The 15,634-nt window shown below is 38.6% G+C and overlaps 1 protein-coding gene across 2 annotated transcripts in view; it reads left to right on the top strand.

Moving 5' to 3' along the window:
* PRIM2 (DNA primase subunit 2) overlaps positions 1-15,634 on the top strand; it is a 301,521-nt gene that overhangs the window by 198,812 nt on the left and 87,075 nt on the right. For both annotated transcript variants that reach the window (XM_066361373.1, XM_066361374.1), the window contains exon 10: positions 4,111-4,296. In XM_066361373.1, the coding sequence (XP_066217470.1) occupies positions 4,111-4,296 (186 nt within the window). The remainder of the gene's footprint in view (positions 1-4,110; positions 4,297-15,634) is intronic.

Raw genomic sequence — 15,634 nt, 5'->3', positions numbered from 1 at the left:
CTTCAACCAAAGATTATTTTTGGGTGGGAAGATTGGGCGAGAATATTAGTTCTTTGACTGCCAATCATTTTGAAAGGAAATCCCATGTGCTACACATAAGATTTTTTTAAAATCGTAAGAATATCAAAATTAATCAGAAAATTGTCCGTAGCTTGACTGGTGGTCACGCAGTGGATTAAGCATCAGCCCAGGGCACTGAGGGCCCTGGTTCCGAACCCTGAGGTTGTTGGCTTGAGTGCAGGATCATTGACATGATCCCAAGGTTGCTGGCTTGAGCCCAAGGTCACTAGTTTGAGCAAGGGCTCAAGGGATCGAATGGAGCCCCAGGCCAAGGCACATATGAGAAGCAGTCAATAGAAACAAAATAAACAAACAAAATAAACACAGTGAAAGCAACTACAAGTTGATACTTCTCGTCTCTCTCCCTTCCTGTCTCTCTCTCTTTCTAAAGAAAAGAAAGAAAACAGAAAAAATATTGTTTTCTGATGAAAACAGGATTTAATTATTCCGAAGAGTAATTCTTTTAACTGATGATAGATAGTGTTTATATTTAAATACCACATACAGTTAGAAAAGAAGAAATGGAAAACACTAAATGCATGTGTTTGCTAGGGCTACTGTAACAAAATCACACAGACTGGATGCTTTACAACAGAAATTTATTTTCTAATGCTTGAGGCTAGCAGTCCAAGATCAAGGTGCCAGCAATTTGATTTCTTCTGGGGCTTCTCTCTCCGTTCTCACATGATCTTTCCACTCTGCACACATCCCCGGTGTCTCCTCTTCTTAGAAATTGGACCGGGACCCCACCCCCATGACCTCATTTAACTTTAATTACTTCTTTAAAGCCCCGTATCCAAATACAGTCACATTCTGAGGTACTGGGAGTCAGGACTTCAGTATGAGTTTGGGGAGGATCAGGTTTATTCTGTAACACTAAGTGTAGGCTCCCGTCACATTCTGAGGTACTGGGAGTCAGGACTTTCTTTTTAAAAATATTTTTTTAATTTATTGATTTAAGTGAGAGAGGAAGGGAGAGAGAAAAATATGGGAACATCAAGCTACTCTCTCTTTTTTTTTTTTTTTTTTCTGAAGCTGGAAACGGGGAGAGACAGTCAGACAGACTCCCGCATGCGCCCGACTGGGATCCACCCAGCACGCCCACCAGGGGTGACGCTCTGCCCACCAGGGGGCGATGCTCTGCCTCTCCGGGGCGTCACTCTGCCATGACCAGAGCCACTCTAGCGCCTGGGGCAGAGGCCAAGGAGCCATCCCCAGTGCCCGGGCCATCTTTGCTCCAATGGAGCCTTGGCTGCGGGAGGGGAAGAGAGAGACAGAGAGGAAGGGGGGGGGGTGGAGAAGCAGATGGGCGCTTCTCCTGTGTGCCCTGGCCGGGAATCGAACCCAGGTCCCCCGCACGCCAGGCCGACGCTCTACCGCTGAGCCAACCAGCCAGGGCCCATATCAAGCTACTCTTGATGTGCCCGGACCGGGAATCGAATGGGCAACCTCTACGCTTTGGGGTGATGCTCAATTGAACCTCTAACAGGCTGTATCCATGCCTCTTTTCCTATTTTTTCTTTTTTAAAGATTTTATTTATTTTACAGAGAGAGGAGAGAGAGGGGTGGGAGAGTGGGAAGTGTCAACTCATAGCTGCTTCACCTTCATTGTTCACTGATTGCTTATCAAATGTGCCCATTGACCAGGCAAGCTCAGGGCTTTGAACCGGCGACCTCAGCATTCCAGGTCGATGCTGTATCCACTGCGCCACCACAGGTCAAGCCCCACATCTTTATCCAGTTCTCTATCCAAGGACACTTTGGTTGTTTCCATCTTGCCTACCATGAATAATGCTGCAATGAACATGGGGGTGCATGTGTCTTTGTGAATAAATGTGTTCAAGTTCTTTGGGTTAGTTACCCAGTAGAAGGATTGCTGTGTCATGTGGTAACTCTATGATTAATTTTTTGAGGAACTTCCAGACTGTTTAACAGTCTACATTCCCTTATTATATAATTTATTATATGAGTTTAATGTATTCAATAGTGAATGTAATAGTGACAGTTTCTTTTTCCTTCACTTAACTGATTTACAGGGAAAATTATGTTTTATTCACCTTTGTGTTGCCTAAAACATCCAATAAATATTTGTTCTGTGACAGACTTGAAAAGTAGTTCATTGCAGACAATGAGGATGTTGACTATTCATTGATGGTTTTGAATTGGAACAATAGTTAAAAAAAATAATTTTGTAGTAGTATGAAGGAACAAGAATGTACAGATAGAAGGCCCTTTGGTAGTAGTGCTGCCAAGGGAAGATAGGGACCTGACTGAAGTGGGTTAGGGACCGGAAAGTGTAGTCTCTACTGTGAAAAGATGAAGAAACTGGCTGGCCACTAGAGGGCGCAGCAACCTCAGGCAAAGTGAGACCTGCTCCTATTTACAGGTGGAATTGAACTTACCAAGGAATACATGAGGGGGTGAGAACTTAAGCCTCTGGAGGAGGATATTAGAGGAAGTCAGAGAAAATGCAGTTGGTACCATAAATGAAAAAGTTGAAATTTCTTTGATGCTAAGGAAAAGACCTGTAATTTCTTTCTTTCTTTTTTTTTTTTTTTGTTTGTTTGTTTGTTTTTTTCATTTTTCTGAAGCTGGAAACAGGGAGAGACAGTCAGACAGACTCCCGCATGCGCCCGACCGGGATCCACCCGGCACGCCCACCAGGGGCGACGCTCTGCCCACCAGGGGGCGATGCTCTGCCCATCCTGGGCGTCGCCATGTTGCGACCAGAGCCACTCTAGCGCCTGAGGCAGAGGCCACAGAGCCATGCCCAGCGCCCGGGCCATCTTTGCTCCAATGGAGCCTTGGCTGCGGGAGGGGAAGAGAGAGACAGAGAGGAAAGCGCGGTGGAGGGGTGGAGAAGCAAATGGGCACTTCTCCTGTGTGCCCTGGCCGGGAATCGAACCCGGGTCCTCCGCATGCTAGGCCGACGCTCTACCGCTGAGCCAACCGGCCAGGGCCTAATTTCTTTCTTTCAACTGTTGATTTCTGTAACACATTTGAGTATTTCTTTTGAGAACAATTTGTCTTATTTTTGTATTTTTCTTTGTTTTGGGGTTATTTTAAAAGTTTATCTGTGATTGATTGAGGCACTGTACTTTTGAACATTTATCCCAGGTAAATGAAATCTTACATTTACACAAAAACTGTACATCTGTTTATGTGAAATAGCCCCAAATTGGAACTAACCCAAATGTCATTCAGCAAGTGAATAGTTAAACAAATTTTGGTTCCTCCATACCATGGAATATTACTCAACAATAAAAAAGGAATAAACTATTGAGACCTGCAACAACTAAGATGAATTTTGTGGGGATTATGCTTGAATAAAAAGCCTAATCCCAAAACATTACAGACTCATTCTATTTATATAACACACTTGAAATGACAAAATTATAGAGCTAGAGAACAGATTAATAGTTGCCAAGGCTGAGAGGATGGGGGCAGGGGGCAGAAATTAGGTAGGGGTGGTTATAAAAGATATGCGGGTTCCTGTGGTGAGAAAACCGTTCTGCACCTTGACTGTGGTGACCGATACGTGAACCCACACGTGACAAAATTACATAGAAGCTAAATAAACTACAGTAATTCACACAGAAGTGCAACTGGGGAAATCTAAGACTAGTGGATTATATCAACGTCAGTATCTTGGATGTGATAACACAAGTTAGCTTTGCAAAATATTACCTTTGGGAGAAATTGGGTATACGATATCTCTGTATTATTTCTTACAACTGTATGTGAATCTATAATTTCTCAAAAGATAAAGTTTAATTTAAAAAGAAATAAATGAAATAATTTGTAATAATGTATATTATTTAATCCCCCAAACCAAATTATTTATACTTTCAACATGTAGCCAATATAAAAATATTAATAAGAAAAAAGAGTTCATCTGTAATCACAGTAAGACAATAATCCTTATAATTTTTGTTTTTGTTCCAGTTTGAATCCATAATTTGTAAATTAGAATGAATTTGCAACAAATTCATTTTAGTGTGAAGGACTTGGGAAATCTTCCATATAACTGAAAATTCTTTTTTCTTGTAGCTTTCTATCAAATCCTTTCCACCTTGCATGCGTCAGTTACACAAAGTCCTGCGGGAAAATCACCATCTCCGTCATGGAGGCCGCATGCAGTACGGCCTCTTCCTGAAGGGCATTGGCTTAACCCTGGAACAGGCATTGCAGTTCTGGAAGCAAGAATTTATCAAAGGAAAGATGGATCCAGACAAGGTAATTTTGAAAAACTGGAGCAGTTACTTAAATTTTACTATAGTTTGAAAACTAGAGAGTCTGGGGGTTTTTTTTGTTTGTTTTGTTTGCTTTTGTTTGTTTTTTGAATATGCCCCTGACATGTAGTTGAAAACTCTAAAAGATAAAGATGCCTTTGGTTTCTTTTAGGAAAAAAGCAATGCGTGTGTTAATGTAATAGATGTTAAACCAAAGATTAGGAGAGGTAAGATCATTCCAAGGCGAGGACTGGAGCAGAGTGAGGTGTAGAGTGATGCTTAAATGAAGAGTCTTCCCTCTGCAGGTTTACGGCCAGCAGTTGTTATAAGACTGAAATTGCTTTCTGAGTTATATTTCTGTAGGACTGTGTATGTACATATAATATACAAAAATACATGTGTGTACATGCCATTGGCTCCAGATCCTGGCAACTGTATAAATGAGTGATGCGCATGTCCTGTCCTCACAGCCTCCTCAGCTCCTGCAGACTCAGGCTTATGGTTTCTTTTATGGAATCAATCCATCTCGTCTTCCTTTTTTTTTTTTTCTGCTGGCTTCTATTTTTCCCAGCATTACTGTCTTTTCAAAAGAACACTGCCTTGTCATGATGTGCCCAGAAGTACGACGGCTTCAATTTTTCATTTTTGCCTTCAGTGATGTTTCCGGCTTAATTTGCTCTGGGACCCGAGTGTTTGTCTTTCTGGCTGTCCAGGGTATCCGTGGAGCTCTCCTTCGACACCATATTTCAGAAGAATCCATTTTTTTTCTATTTGCTTTCTTTGCTGTCCAACTTTTACATTGTACACAGTAATTGGGAATACAGGGTGTAGATGGTCTTAGCCTTGACCTCTGATGACACATCTTTGCTCTTGGTGACCTTTCCTAGTTCTTCCTTCCATTGCCATCCTTCCGAGTCTCAGCCTTCTCCATTCGAATTGATGACCAGATTGAAGTAAACATCCTGATGTTTCCATTGTGTATGTTAACGTTTTGCATTTCTTCTGTAGTTGTGATTTTTGTCTTCATGTTCAGATGCAGTCCTGCCTTGGCCCTTTCTTCTTTTACTTCCATCAGCAGTTGTTGCAAATCATTGCCACTTTCTGCCAGTACGATGGTGTCATCTGCATACCTTAAGTTGTTGATGTTTTTTTCTACCAATTTTCACTCCTCCTTCCTCTGAGTCTAGACCAGTTTCTCATTTGTTCTGCATGTAGCAAATAAGGAGGTAAAATGCACCCTTGCCCGACACCTTTGCCTGTAGGAAACCATTCTGTCGTTCCATCTTCAGGCTTGACAGTGGGTTACTGTCCACAATACAGGTTATGCATCAGGACAGTCAAGTGCTGAGCTATGACCTTTTCTCTCAGGACAACGCATAGCTTTTCATGATCCAGACAATCAAAGGCTTTACTGTCGTCTAGAAAATGTAGTCTAATCCTCTTCTGAAATTCTTTGGAGCACTCCAATATCCAGTGACTGTTTGCACGTAGATCTTGACTCCCTCTTTTTTGAATCCAGCTTGACTGTCATTTCTTGCTCTATAGAAGGTAGTAGCCTTTGTTACATCACCTTTAGTGTCACTTTACTTGTGTGAGAAATTAGAACAATGGTCCTATAGCTACTACAGTCAGTGCTCGACTTACGACCATGATTGGTTCCGACAGACCGGTCGTAACATGATTTGGTCGTAAGTTGAGTAGGCTATATGTACAATACTGTGAAATGATGTTATAAAAATCTTTGTCATATTTTATCATAATTTTCTTTCATTATTGTTATATATCATAATTTTCTTTGTTCATTTTATGCCATTTGTATCATCTCTACACCATTTTGTTTCTTATTTTTACATTCGTCAGGTTTAAGTAAAACACTGCATTACCAGTATAACTGGTTTAATATTTGCAAAGACAATTTCCTCTTGGTAGACATCTTGGGAGGGGTTTGATGAAAAATATCTAAGACACAAAACACAAATTGCTGTACCGAGTCTGGGATAACAGTTGAAATGGTGCACGCGGAGATGGTAGTGCTGCCGGAAGCTGATCCACACTGTCGTACGCCCAGCTGGGCAACACTTGCGCTGCCAGATGCAGAGCAGTCGTGGCTAGCGATTGTGGTTGTAAAGTCGAATGGTCGTAAGTTGCATAGCTTGTAAGTCAATCAATGCCGGGGTCCAGCCCCGGGGGGGTTCCAGGGGTCCCACAGGAGGAGACGGCGTCGGCGAAAATCGAGTGAGAGAGCCGAATTCTTTTCTTTCTCTTTATTCTCTAGTTAGCATTTACTGCCAGGCATCTCCCTCAATGGCTGGTCTAACATTACTTTTTATGCACACACACTAAGTTACAATCACATGGTATTTTTGAATACATCATTGTTTTAGTTTCACTACGGTTACATATTTTTAGATAACAGTTAATTCATATCTAAGCTACAAGTCAGGTGGTAAGTTATTTAAAGTACAGTTATACAATAGTAATATTGGTACAAACTTCTAAAAGATTAGTACTAATTAATAACTCTATTTTACTCTTGTTGTGAGTCAAGGGCACAGAAAGAGATAGCAGACGAAATCATCAAGGACTAGCAGAGGACCACCGCTTGCTCAGGGAAATAGCCTTGAGTTCATGTAGTGTCCTAATTCTTTTCTCACAAGACTACAAAAGGCTTGCTATTAAGAAACTGACATAGTATAAAGAGTAATTTTTACTTAAAGATACATAGAGTGCACCTGCAAGATAGCTAGTAGCAACATAATATCAGAAGGCATTAGCTGCTATTGCTGCTATGAATCCCACTACATACCTCTCCTATTCTTGGAAAATACAAAAATCTCATGAGAATGTTTTACTGAGAAAACCCAGTAACTGCCTTCAGTGATAAAACAAGTCTTTTAACAAAACATTCTTTACTAGCCAGCTGCACTCCTATCCAAGGCCATGTAACAGGCCACTCCACTACTCTTTACCTAAGATTCTAATGTCTAGTTAAACTTTATTTATATACTATATTCATATACTAGCTAAGTTCTAACTATATTCTTTCTAACATGATTAATATAAGAAATTCTCCTACAAACTTAACCCTTTATGAGGGATATCATGGCTAGCCTCTTATGTTTATGAGCCCAGATCAAGGGGCTTACAGGCTTTTCTGTGGAACTTACACCTTCTGTCTCATTTCCAAAGAAATTACTACAAATCTACAGGGAAAGTACGGTACTATTATCCCTGTGCCACAAATAATAGCACACACCCAGAAAAAGGGGGGATATAAGGCCAGATTAATTCAAAAGATAAAAGGGGGAAGTGTCATTGTGCCTTTCCTTGCGGTGACTTTGTCAACCCGCAGCTGTTGGTCTTACTGCGGTGACTCTATCTTCTTTTGCTGTGACTTTGTCAGCCAGCAGTTGTGGATCTTCTTCTGCTGTGACCTAGTTAGCCAGCATTAGTGGATCGGCTCCCGACAAATCAATATTTGTACTTCTTGGCATCTCCTTTCTTGAAGATTGGGATGTATATTGACCATTTCTAGTCTGTAGGTCATTGCTTTGTTTTCCATATTTGTCCTTGTCAGGATGGCCGAGTGGTCTAAGGCGCCAGACTCCATATTTGTTGATATATTTTTGTTAGGATTATGTCATTCTGTGGTTTGAAATAATTCTATTGGTATCCCATCTACTCCTGGTGATTTATTTCTTCCCAATATTTTTACTTTCTAAAAATACAGATTCTTCCTCATAGGAATCTTCTTCAAAGCTACCTGTCATCATTCTGTCTCTCCTTGTATAGATTTTCAGTATACTGTTTCCACATTCTCTTTATTTTTTCCTGGTCAGAGAATGTGCTTCCTTGTCGGCTTGAATTTTCCCTTTATTTCTTTAATCTTCTGGTTGTAAGCCCTGTTTTTCCTTTGTTATTGTTTCTTCTATCTCATTATATTGACAGTGTAATAGTTCTCTTTATGTCTATGTAATAGTTATTGAGGAACTGAGTTCAGAAATCTACCCCTGCTTTTGTTACCCTTTGCTTTTGCATCTTGTCTCTCTCTAACAATTTTTAGTGTTTCTTCTGTCATCCATCTCAATTTTTCTTTCCTTTTTACTTCTGGCATTGTTTTGTGTTTTTTTGTGTGTTTATTCTGCATTCTTTCCTGATAATATTTCTAGTTTCAGTTCTTCTGGCTCTTGGTCAATTAAGTTCGACAGTGCAGATTCGTTTTTATGTGAACTTCAAATCCATCAGGAATGTTATTTCCGTTATATTATGACATTATGATCCTTCAGTGCTCTTTTTTCTTTTTAGCTTTACTTTAATGTTTGATATCAGCAGTTCATGGTCAGTAGCACAATCTGCTCCTGGTCTTGTTTTGGCAAAGAGATTGCGGCTTCTCCATCTCCCGCTTCCAATTACATAGTCTGATTTCTGCGTTGGCCATCTGGTGATGTCCCTGTGCAGGGTTGTCGGTTCACTTGTTTGAAGCATGTGTTTGTGATCGACAAGTTGCTAGCTTCGCACAAATTCACGAGCCAATCTCCTGCTTTATTTCTAACTCTGAGTTCATTTTGTTTTTATGACATTTGATTCTGATTTACTTCCTACCTTTGCATTCCCATTTCTGTATTTATCAGCATATCTTCCTTTGGTGTATTATCAGTTTCTTCTTAGTTACTTGTATAAAATTTTTCAATATTTTCTTCTGCAGTCTCTGTAGATGGAACACAGATTTGAATGATGATTATGCTAATAGTAGTTTTTCCTAGAAGTCTGACTACGTACCTGGCACAGAGGCGCATTTTCAGGACTCAGAGATATTAAGAACAAAGTGAAAAGAATTTATAATGTTTCTGTTGTGTTATGCTGAGCTATGTTATGGAGCATTTTTAGGTAAACATTAACCCTTTGAGTAATGATTTTTTTTCATGCTCGCTGACCCCCGGGAGTGAGTTTCTTTTTTTTTTCAAAGAATAAAATTAGTTCCAGTTACAGTTTTATTAACTTAAAATCATGTTTGTTTGATAACTAATTTATGGAATCGAGAAGAACATACATTTCTCTTTTTTTAATGTTGCCTTACACATTTTTAAAATAAATCGATCGTACTCTGGATGGTCAGGAGGCACGAGGACATACAGAATGTTCGTACTACTCAAAGGGTTAAAAGAACTGCTTCTAAATCTATAATACTCAAGTCCCCCTCTTATTCTTTATTTACGAGTATTAGCTAACAACATTTTACTTTGGAAATATAGTTTTGTGTCCCTTCAAAGCCATGGCACTGTGGTATGAAGTAAATTTTTTTACTGTTTATTTCTTGGTTTGCTTCTTCCTAGTCGAGGTAAAAATGGTAAAACCAAGAATATTTATGAAGTACATTTTATAATACCTTATTATCTCAAATTAGTCTGGTAGGGCTACCATAAAATACCACAGATTGACGCAGTAAGCAATGGAAATTTATTTTGTCTAGTTCTGGAGGTTGGAAGTCCAAGATCAAAGTGTCGGCAGATTTGTTTTCCTCTGAGCCTCTTCCTAACCTCTAGAAGCCACCTTCTTGCAGTGTCACAACCTGGCCTTTTCTTGTGCTTTCTCTTCCCCGATGTCTTTTCCTCTTATAAGGACACCAGTCATCTGGGATGAGTCCACCCTTACCAACTGACCTAACCTTAGTTACCTCTTTAAGTGCTCACTCTCTAATACAGTCACATTGTGAGTTGGGCTTCAACATTCGCCCTTTAGAAGGACACAGTTCAGTCCATAACATGTCCCTAGCTTTCTATATATGAGTTAACATTCTTTTACAACATCTAAAAAGATTTTACAGATTTGTTTTAAAAATTATTTTCATTGATAATCGTCTGTGGATTCTTAATTTATCATGTAATAGGATTTTCTTTCTTTTTCAATTTAAATTTATTGTGTTTACATAGATTTTAGTGTCCCCCCCCCCCCCCCCGAATGCATCCCCCCTCCCTCGTGTTCCCCTCCACATCCCTCTTGTAGGATTTTCTTTAAATATAGTTTTGGGTAATGTTATTAGAGTTCTATTATATATATTCTTTTTATTTTAAGGTAACATTCTGATTATAAAAAATATGAGAAATATGAAAAATTACCTGCCATTTCCCCATTCAGCAATAATTACTCTGAACATTTTAGCCTTTCTCAGCAATCTAGGTAGCTAGGTACCACTTTGTTCCTCCTCATTTTAAGAATTGCCATTATATTATGATCATTTTCCCATGTTGCTGAGTGATTTTTGAAAATATCATTTGGATTAGCTGGATGACAATACATCCTTTGAAAGTGATATAATTTAGTTAATTGTTCCCCTGTTATTGGACATATGGTTGTGTCTGTTTGACTCTGTCATAAATGGTACTGCAACTGATATCCTGAGCACATAAATCTTTTATTATAGTTCTGATTATGTCCTCTGTATCTATTCATCAGGTAATAAAATTACCTGGTGAAAACTGGCAGTTTTAAACTTTTGATGCATGCCATGAAATGACTGTTTGGCAAGATTTTAAGTTCGACTCTGATCAAGCTATGTATCTTTCTTTGTCATTGATATTGTATATTATTACTTTAAAATATTGTTTTGATATTTCATTAGGAATTTGATCTATTAAGTAGGAAGGTGTATGGGGTTCTCCAGAGAAACTGAACCAATAGAATGTGTGTGTATTAAAAGACGTTTATTATAAGGAATGCTCATGTGAGAATGGAGGCTGACAAGTCCCAAGATCTGCGGTCAGCACGCTGGAGACTCAGGAGTGCCGATGGTGTAGTTCTAGTTCAAGTGCAGCATAGGCTTGAGTCCCAGGAAGAGCCGGCGTTTCAGCTTGAGTCCCAGGAAGAGCTGGCGTTTCAGCCTGAGTCCGAAGGCTGGGAAACGTCCACACCCCAGCTTAAGGCGGGAGGAAGTGCCCTCTTACTACCCGGAGGGTCAGCAGTGTGTTCGCTTCATATCTTCCAAGGATTAGCCTAGTCCCACGAGCACCAGGGAGGGCAGTCCGTCATCCAGAAACACCCTCACAGGCACACCCAGAATGTTGTTTGGCCCAAGACCAGGCACCCCTTATCCCAGTCAGGTAGACACAAAATTAACCGTCAGTAAATAAATCTTTATGAACTGTGGAGAAAGTTGGGCCATGGTTTTGAAGTGAAAAGAGAGAAGTGCGTTACCATTTTAGCTCAGTTTGTGCTGTGCAGTGCGAGTGGAAAGAGGAAAGCGAGAGAGGGAAACCTCTGAGCACACCGCCTTTGACCCGCACACCTTTCACTGACCCGCCATTTTGTGTATGTATCCAGATGGCCTATGTACAACTGTCATCAGTATTTACTTTTAAACCTTTGTGTTTGAAAGTATTTTTCAAGTGGGATTTTTATTTTGTAATGTAAAAGTTTTTTTCAAAAATTATTGCAAAGGAAATCAATAAATAATTTGTACCTTTCTAGATAATGTATAGCAGTCTGTATGTTCAGCTTATTATGGATTACAGCAAATACATTATTTCGACAAAAAGATTATAAATTATACTTATGATTTATAGTGTCTGTCTAGTGTTCTATTGTTAGAGTTTGTATTTGTAAATACATGTTCATATTTTCCTCAATTATATCATATATTTTGCAATGGAATGTAATATGGTATCCTTTAGTTTATTAAAATATTCTCTTCAGTTTAATAATTACCTTTTTGTTAATTATACATACAATTAAAAATACTCTTAAGAGCTGTAGAAAATTGATGGCTTAAATATTGTTTATAAAGAATGATTATGGAGGATGTATATTAGACATTTTTTTGATAGTGCTCTAAAGGACTTTGGTGTTAAACTGAGGAATGATTGGGAATGATCACTTCTATTAAATAGCTTATTTCCTGAGAGTGTAAGAAAAATGTGGTGATACAGTCAGTTGCAACTGAAATTCTCCTTTACAGTTATTTCCTAAATGACCGTATATCTGACTTTTTTCTCTTTATGCTTATGTCCTCATTGTAACTTATTTGAGATACCGTGCTTTATGCATCTGAGCAAAAATTGTGGGTTCTTGGCCATTACTTCTGAAGCAACAGAGAAAGGTTTTGTACCTCCAGCACTTTTTACCTGTAGCTGTTGTCACTGCCACCTTTCCTAGTTACAGTCTCTAGAACTAAATAACTCTTTTCCCTACCTCCTTTCTAAATATTGAGCTTAGTTCTTCATGAATTGATTGCCTAATCTGTGTGTCTCTCCCTCCCATCTTCCCTTGCTTCTGTTTGCTGCAGGCATGTAGCTAGTTGTTTTGTTTTTTTATACTTGGAATACTTTTCTATTTAAGGTTATACTTAAAGTTTGAGGAGGAATTTGTTGTCCTTGTTGTAAAATAATCTAAAACTGGATGTATGAGCTTTTATAACTGTCATCCAGAGTATAAATATTAAAGGGGCATGTCCCCAGATACTTTTCATTACGCTTAAGCAATTTTTGTTTCATGGTCTACACATTCTTGTTTTCTTTTACAAACATTTTTGAATAGTAATAATGTGATTTTGGAAGCAACTTAAAGTTCTGATGCTCACCGTTTGTTATCTTTTGTTAGGAATTCGATATACTAACTCAGTTCTTCTATAGAAAAAGTAGCCATATGTCTATAAAATGCTTATTCAGAGTTGTTAGTCTGTATTATTTTTCTGTTCTTTTAAAACTTTTTAGACTAGCATTCACACCTCAGTAAATGGCATTAATAAGTGAGAGGTACCACCTTATATAACTTCCAATTACATGCTACTAGATTATGTTCTTATAATTTGGGGCTCTTATCACTACCTCATATTTATTTTTTATTCATTTGTTATCTGTATCCTACACTTAGAATAAAAACTGTGTGAAAGCGGTGGGTGTCTTGTTCATTGCTGCATGTTTAGGCACCTGGAACAGTGCCTGATGCATAGCAGGCACTCATTAAGTGTTTACTGAGGAAACTAAAGAATAAGTTTCTATAGATATAAACACACATGAAAAAATCAGAAAATTTGGTCTATTTTTCTGTAATGTCTTTACATAAGTCAGTACTGTACTATATAACTGCTAATGTGCTGTTATTCCATTTATAGTGAACTTGATGTTGAATTAAATCAAGAATTTTAGTAGGATCTGAAATTTGCAATAGAAACTACTGATTTTATAATTTAGAAGGAATTTCTTATCATGGGCTTGTCAAAGAGGTCCAAGGTATAAAAAAGGTTACTGTAGCAGAGGATAGGGCTTCTAGTTTATTGTTTTACACTTAGTTCATTGTTCAGTAGCTGCAGTGTTCATTTTTTCTGTTCAATTAGGACTAGGATACCTAGCGTGATATACCTTTATTGAATTATGTACCTACCATCTTTCTAACTGTTAGCAAATTGTAGTATCTTTGTTGCATGTGTGTCTTAGGACTGGACTTGAATTCAGAGACTATGGCTTTTCCTCTTTGGGTCTCAAGGGCATAGCCCAAGACCTGGCAACTCTTAGGTGTTTGTTGAATACACGGTTGATTCTGCCCAGGCTTTTAAAAGTGGCTTTCTTTATGAGAAAAGAAGTTGTCTTTGTTTCTGTCTAGGTAAGGCTATATTTCCAACAAGTTATAAAATATTAATAATTTTAGTAACTAGCCAAATTTGTTTTCTTCTATGTATTTTTCTAAATCAAAATATAGGTTGGAAAATTATGCAACTACCGTATACAGGAAATGATAACCAGTTATCATTATTATTATTTAATGTCCAGCAATATAGTACATATTAGTTACAAGTATGTAAATAATAGAGTTGTCAAATTATGGTCCTTATTACATATATATATGTATTAAATATATATACATGTATTAAAATATCAACCATTTTCAAGAGAATATTCTGTTCTTAGGAATGATCTTATAACAAACTAATTGCTTTAGTATATATCTTACTTCCAAATATTAGTTTCATAATGTAGGGTTTTTACTGTTAGATTTATATATATTGAGTATGAATATTTATGATATATTGAAATTTGTTAAATAAAGCCTTTTCAATTACCCTTGTCAGTGGGGATTGGGGACATTTGAAAATTGCATTTGGATTGTCAAATAGAATTCTTTGGAATTTATGAATGATACAATACAAGAGGTATTCAAAGCTTTGAATATCTCTTTCTGTAAATAATTTCTTAGATTCCTGAAATAAATGTATCTCTGCTTTCTGCAATTAAAATCTATTTAATGATTACAGTACAGTTTTATGCAAGTGTTTGTTAGTTGTAATTATTTACATGCCAGTGTACCTGGGGAAAAGCCTCACCCTGGGCATGAGAGATACATTAGTCAAACCTCGGTTTAAAGCATGAAAAAATATATCGCTAAAATATTTGTTCCCTTGGAACTTTGATATTAAATCACCTCAGTCACTAGCTTTTTTAAGAGCAAATTGAACTGGATAATTCTTCTAATAAATTCAAAGCAATGTGTTCTCTTAATCAGATTGCTTATATTCTTGTTTTGAATGGCTTTGACCTGGCCATGCTGGATATTAAGCACAGCATAGATCATGTACAGTTTATATAGCTGAATTCCTGTCCCTCATGATAGCATACTCACGGTGTATTACATGTTGTTATAATTGGGTTAAGGAACATTTAGCACTATTTTTTTTTTTTCATTTTTCCAAAGCTAGAAACGGGGAGGTAGTCAGACAGACTCCCGCATGTGCCCGACCGGGATCCACCTGGCATGCCCACCAGGGGGCGATGCTCTGCCCATCTGGGGCGTAGCTCTGTCGCATCCAGAGGCATTCCAGCGCCTGAGGCAGAGGCCAAGGAGCCATCCTCAGTGCCCGGGCCATCTCTGCTCCAATGGAGCCTTGGCTGCAGGAGGGGAAGAGAGAGACAAAGAGGAAGGAGAGGGGGAGGGGTGGAGAAGCAGATGGGCGCCTCTCCTGTGTGCCCTGGCCAGGAATCGAACCCGGGACTCCCGCACGCCAGGCCGACGCTCTACCACTGAGCAAACCAGCCAGGTCCCATTTAGCACTATTTAAAAAGCTTCTCACTAGTTTCAGAATCCAGCTTGCATCATGATTTAGAACAGGCTAATGTTGAAAATTGATTACCACAGGATTCAGTATTTGGCTGGTGGTCTGGGGTAGTGTGAGTGTATGAAGCGTATTTATCAGTAGGGTTTTTGTTTCTTAGACCAGTGGTTCTCCCAGGACAGTGTTGGCTTCAGCATCATGTGGGAATTTGTCTGAAATGCAAACTTTCAGCGTCAGACTCTGGGGTGGAGCCCCTGGTTCGTGGTTTAGGAAGCCTTCCAGGTAAAATTGATGCACACTAAAG

The sequence above is a fragment of the Saccopteryx leptura genome, chromosome 1, assembly GCF_036850995.1.
Source record: "Saccopteryx leptura isolate mSacLep1 chromosome 1, mSacLep1_pri_phased_curated, whole genome shotgun sequence".
Classification (NCBI taxonomy): Eukaryota; Metazoa; Chordata; class Mammalia; order Chiroptera; family Emballonuridae; genus Saccopteryx; species Saccopteryx leptura.
Note: the sequence above shows the minus strand (reverse complement) of the source record. Positions and strands in the feature narration are given on the sequence as shown.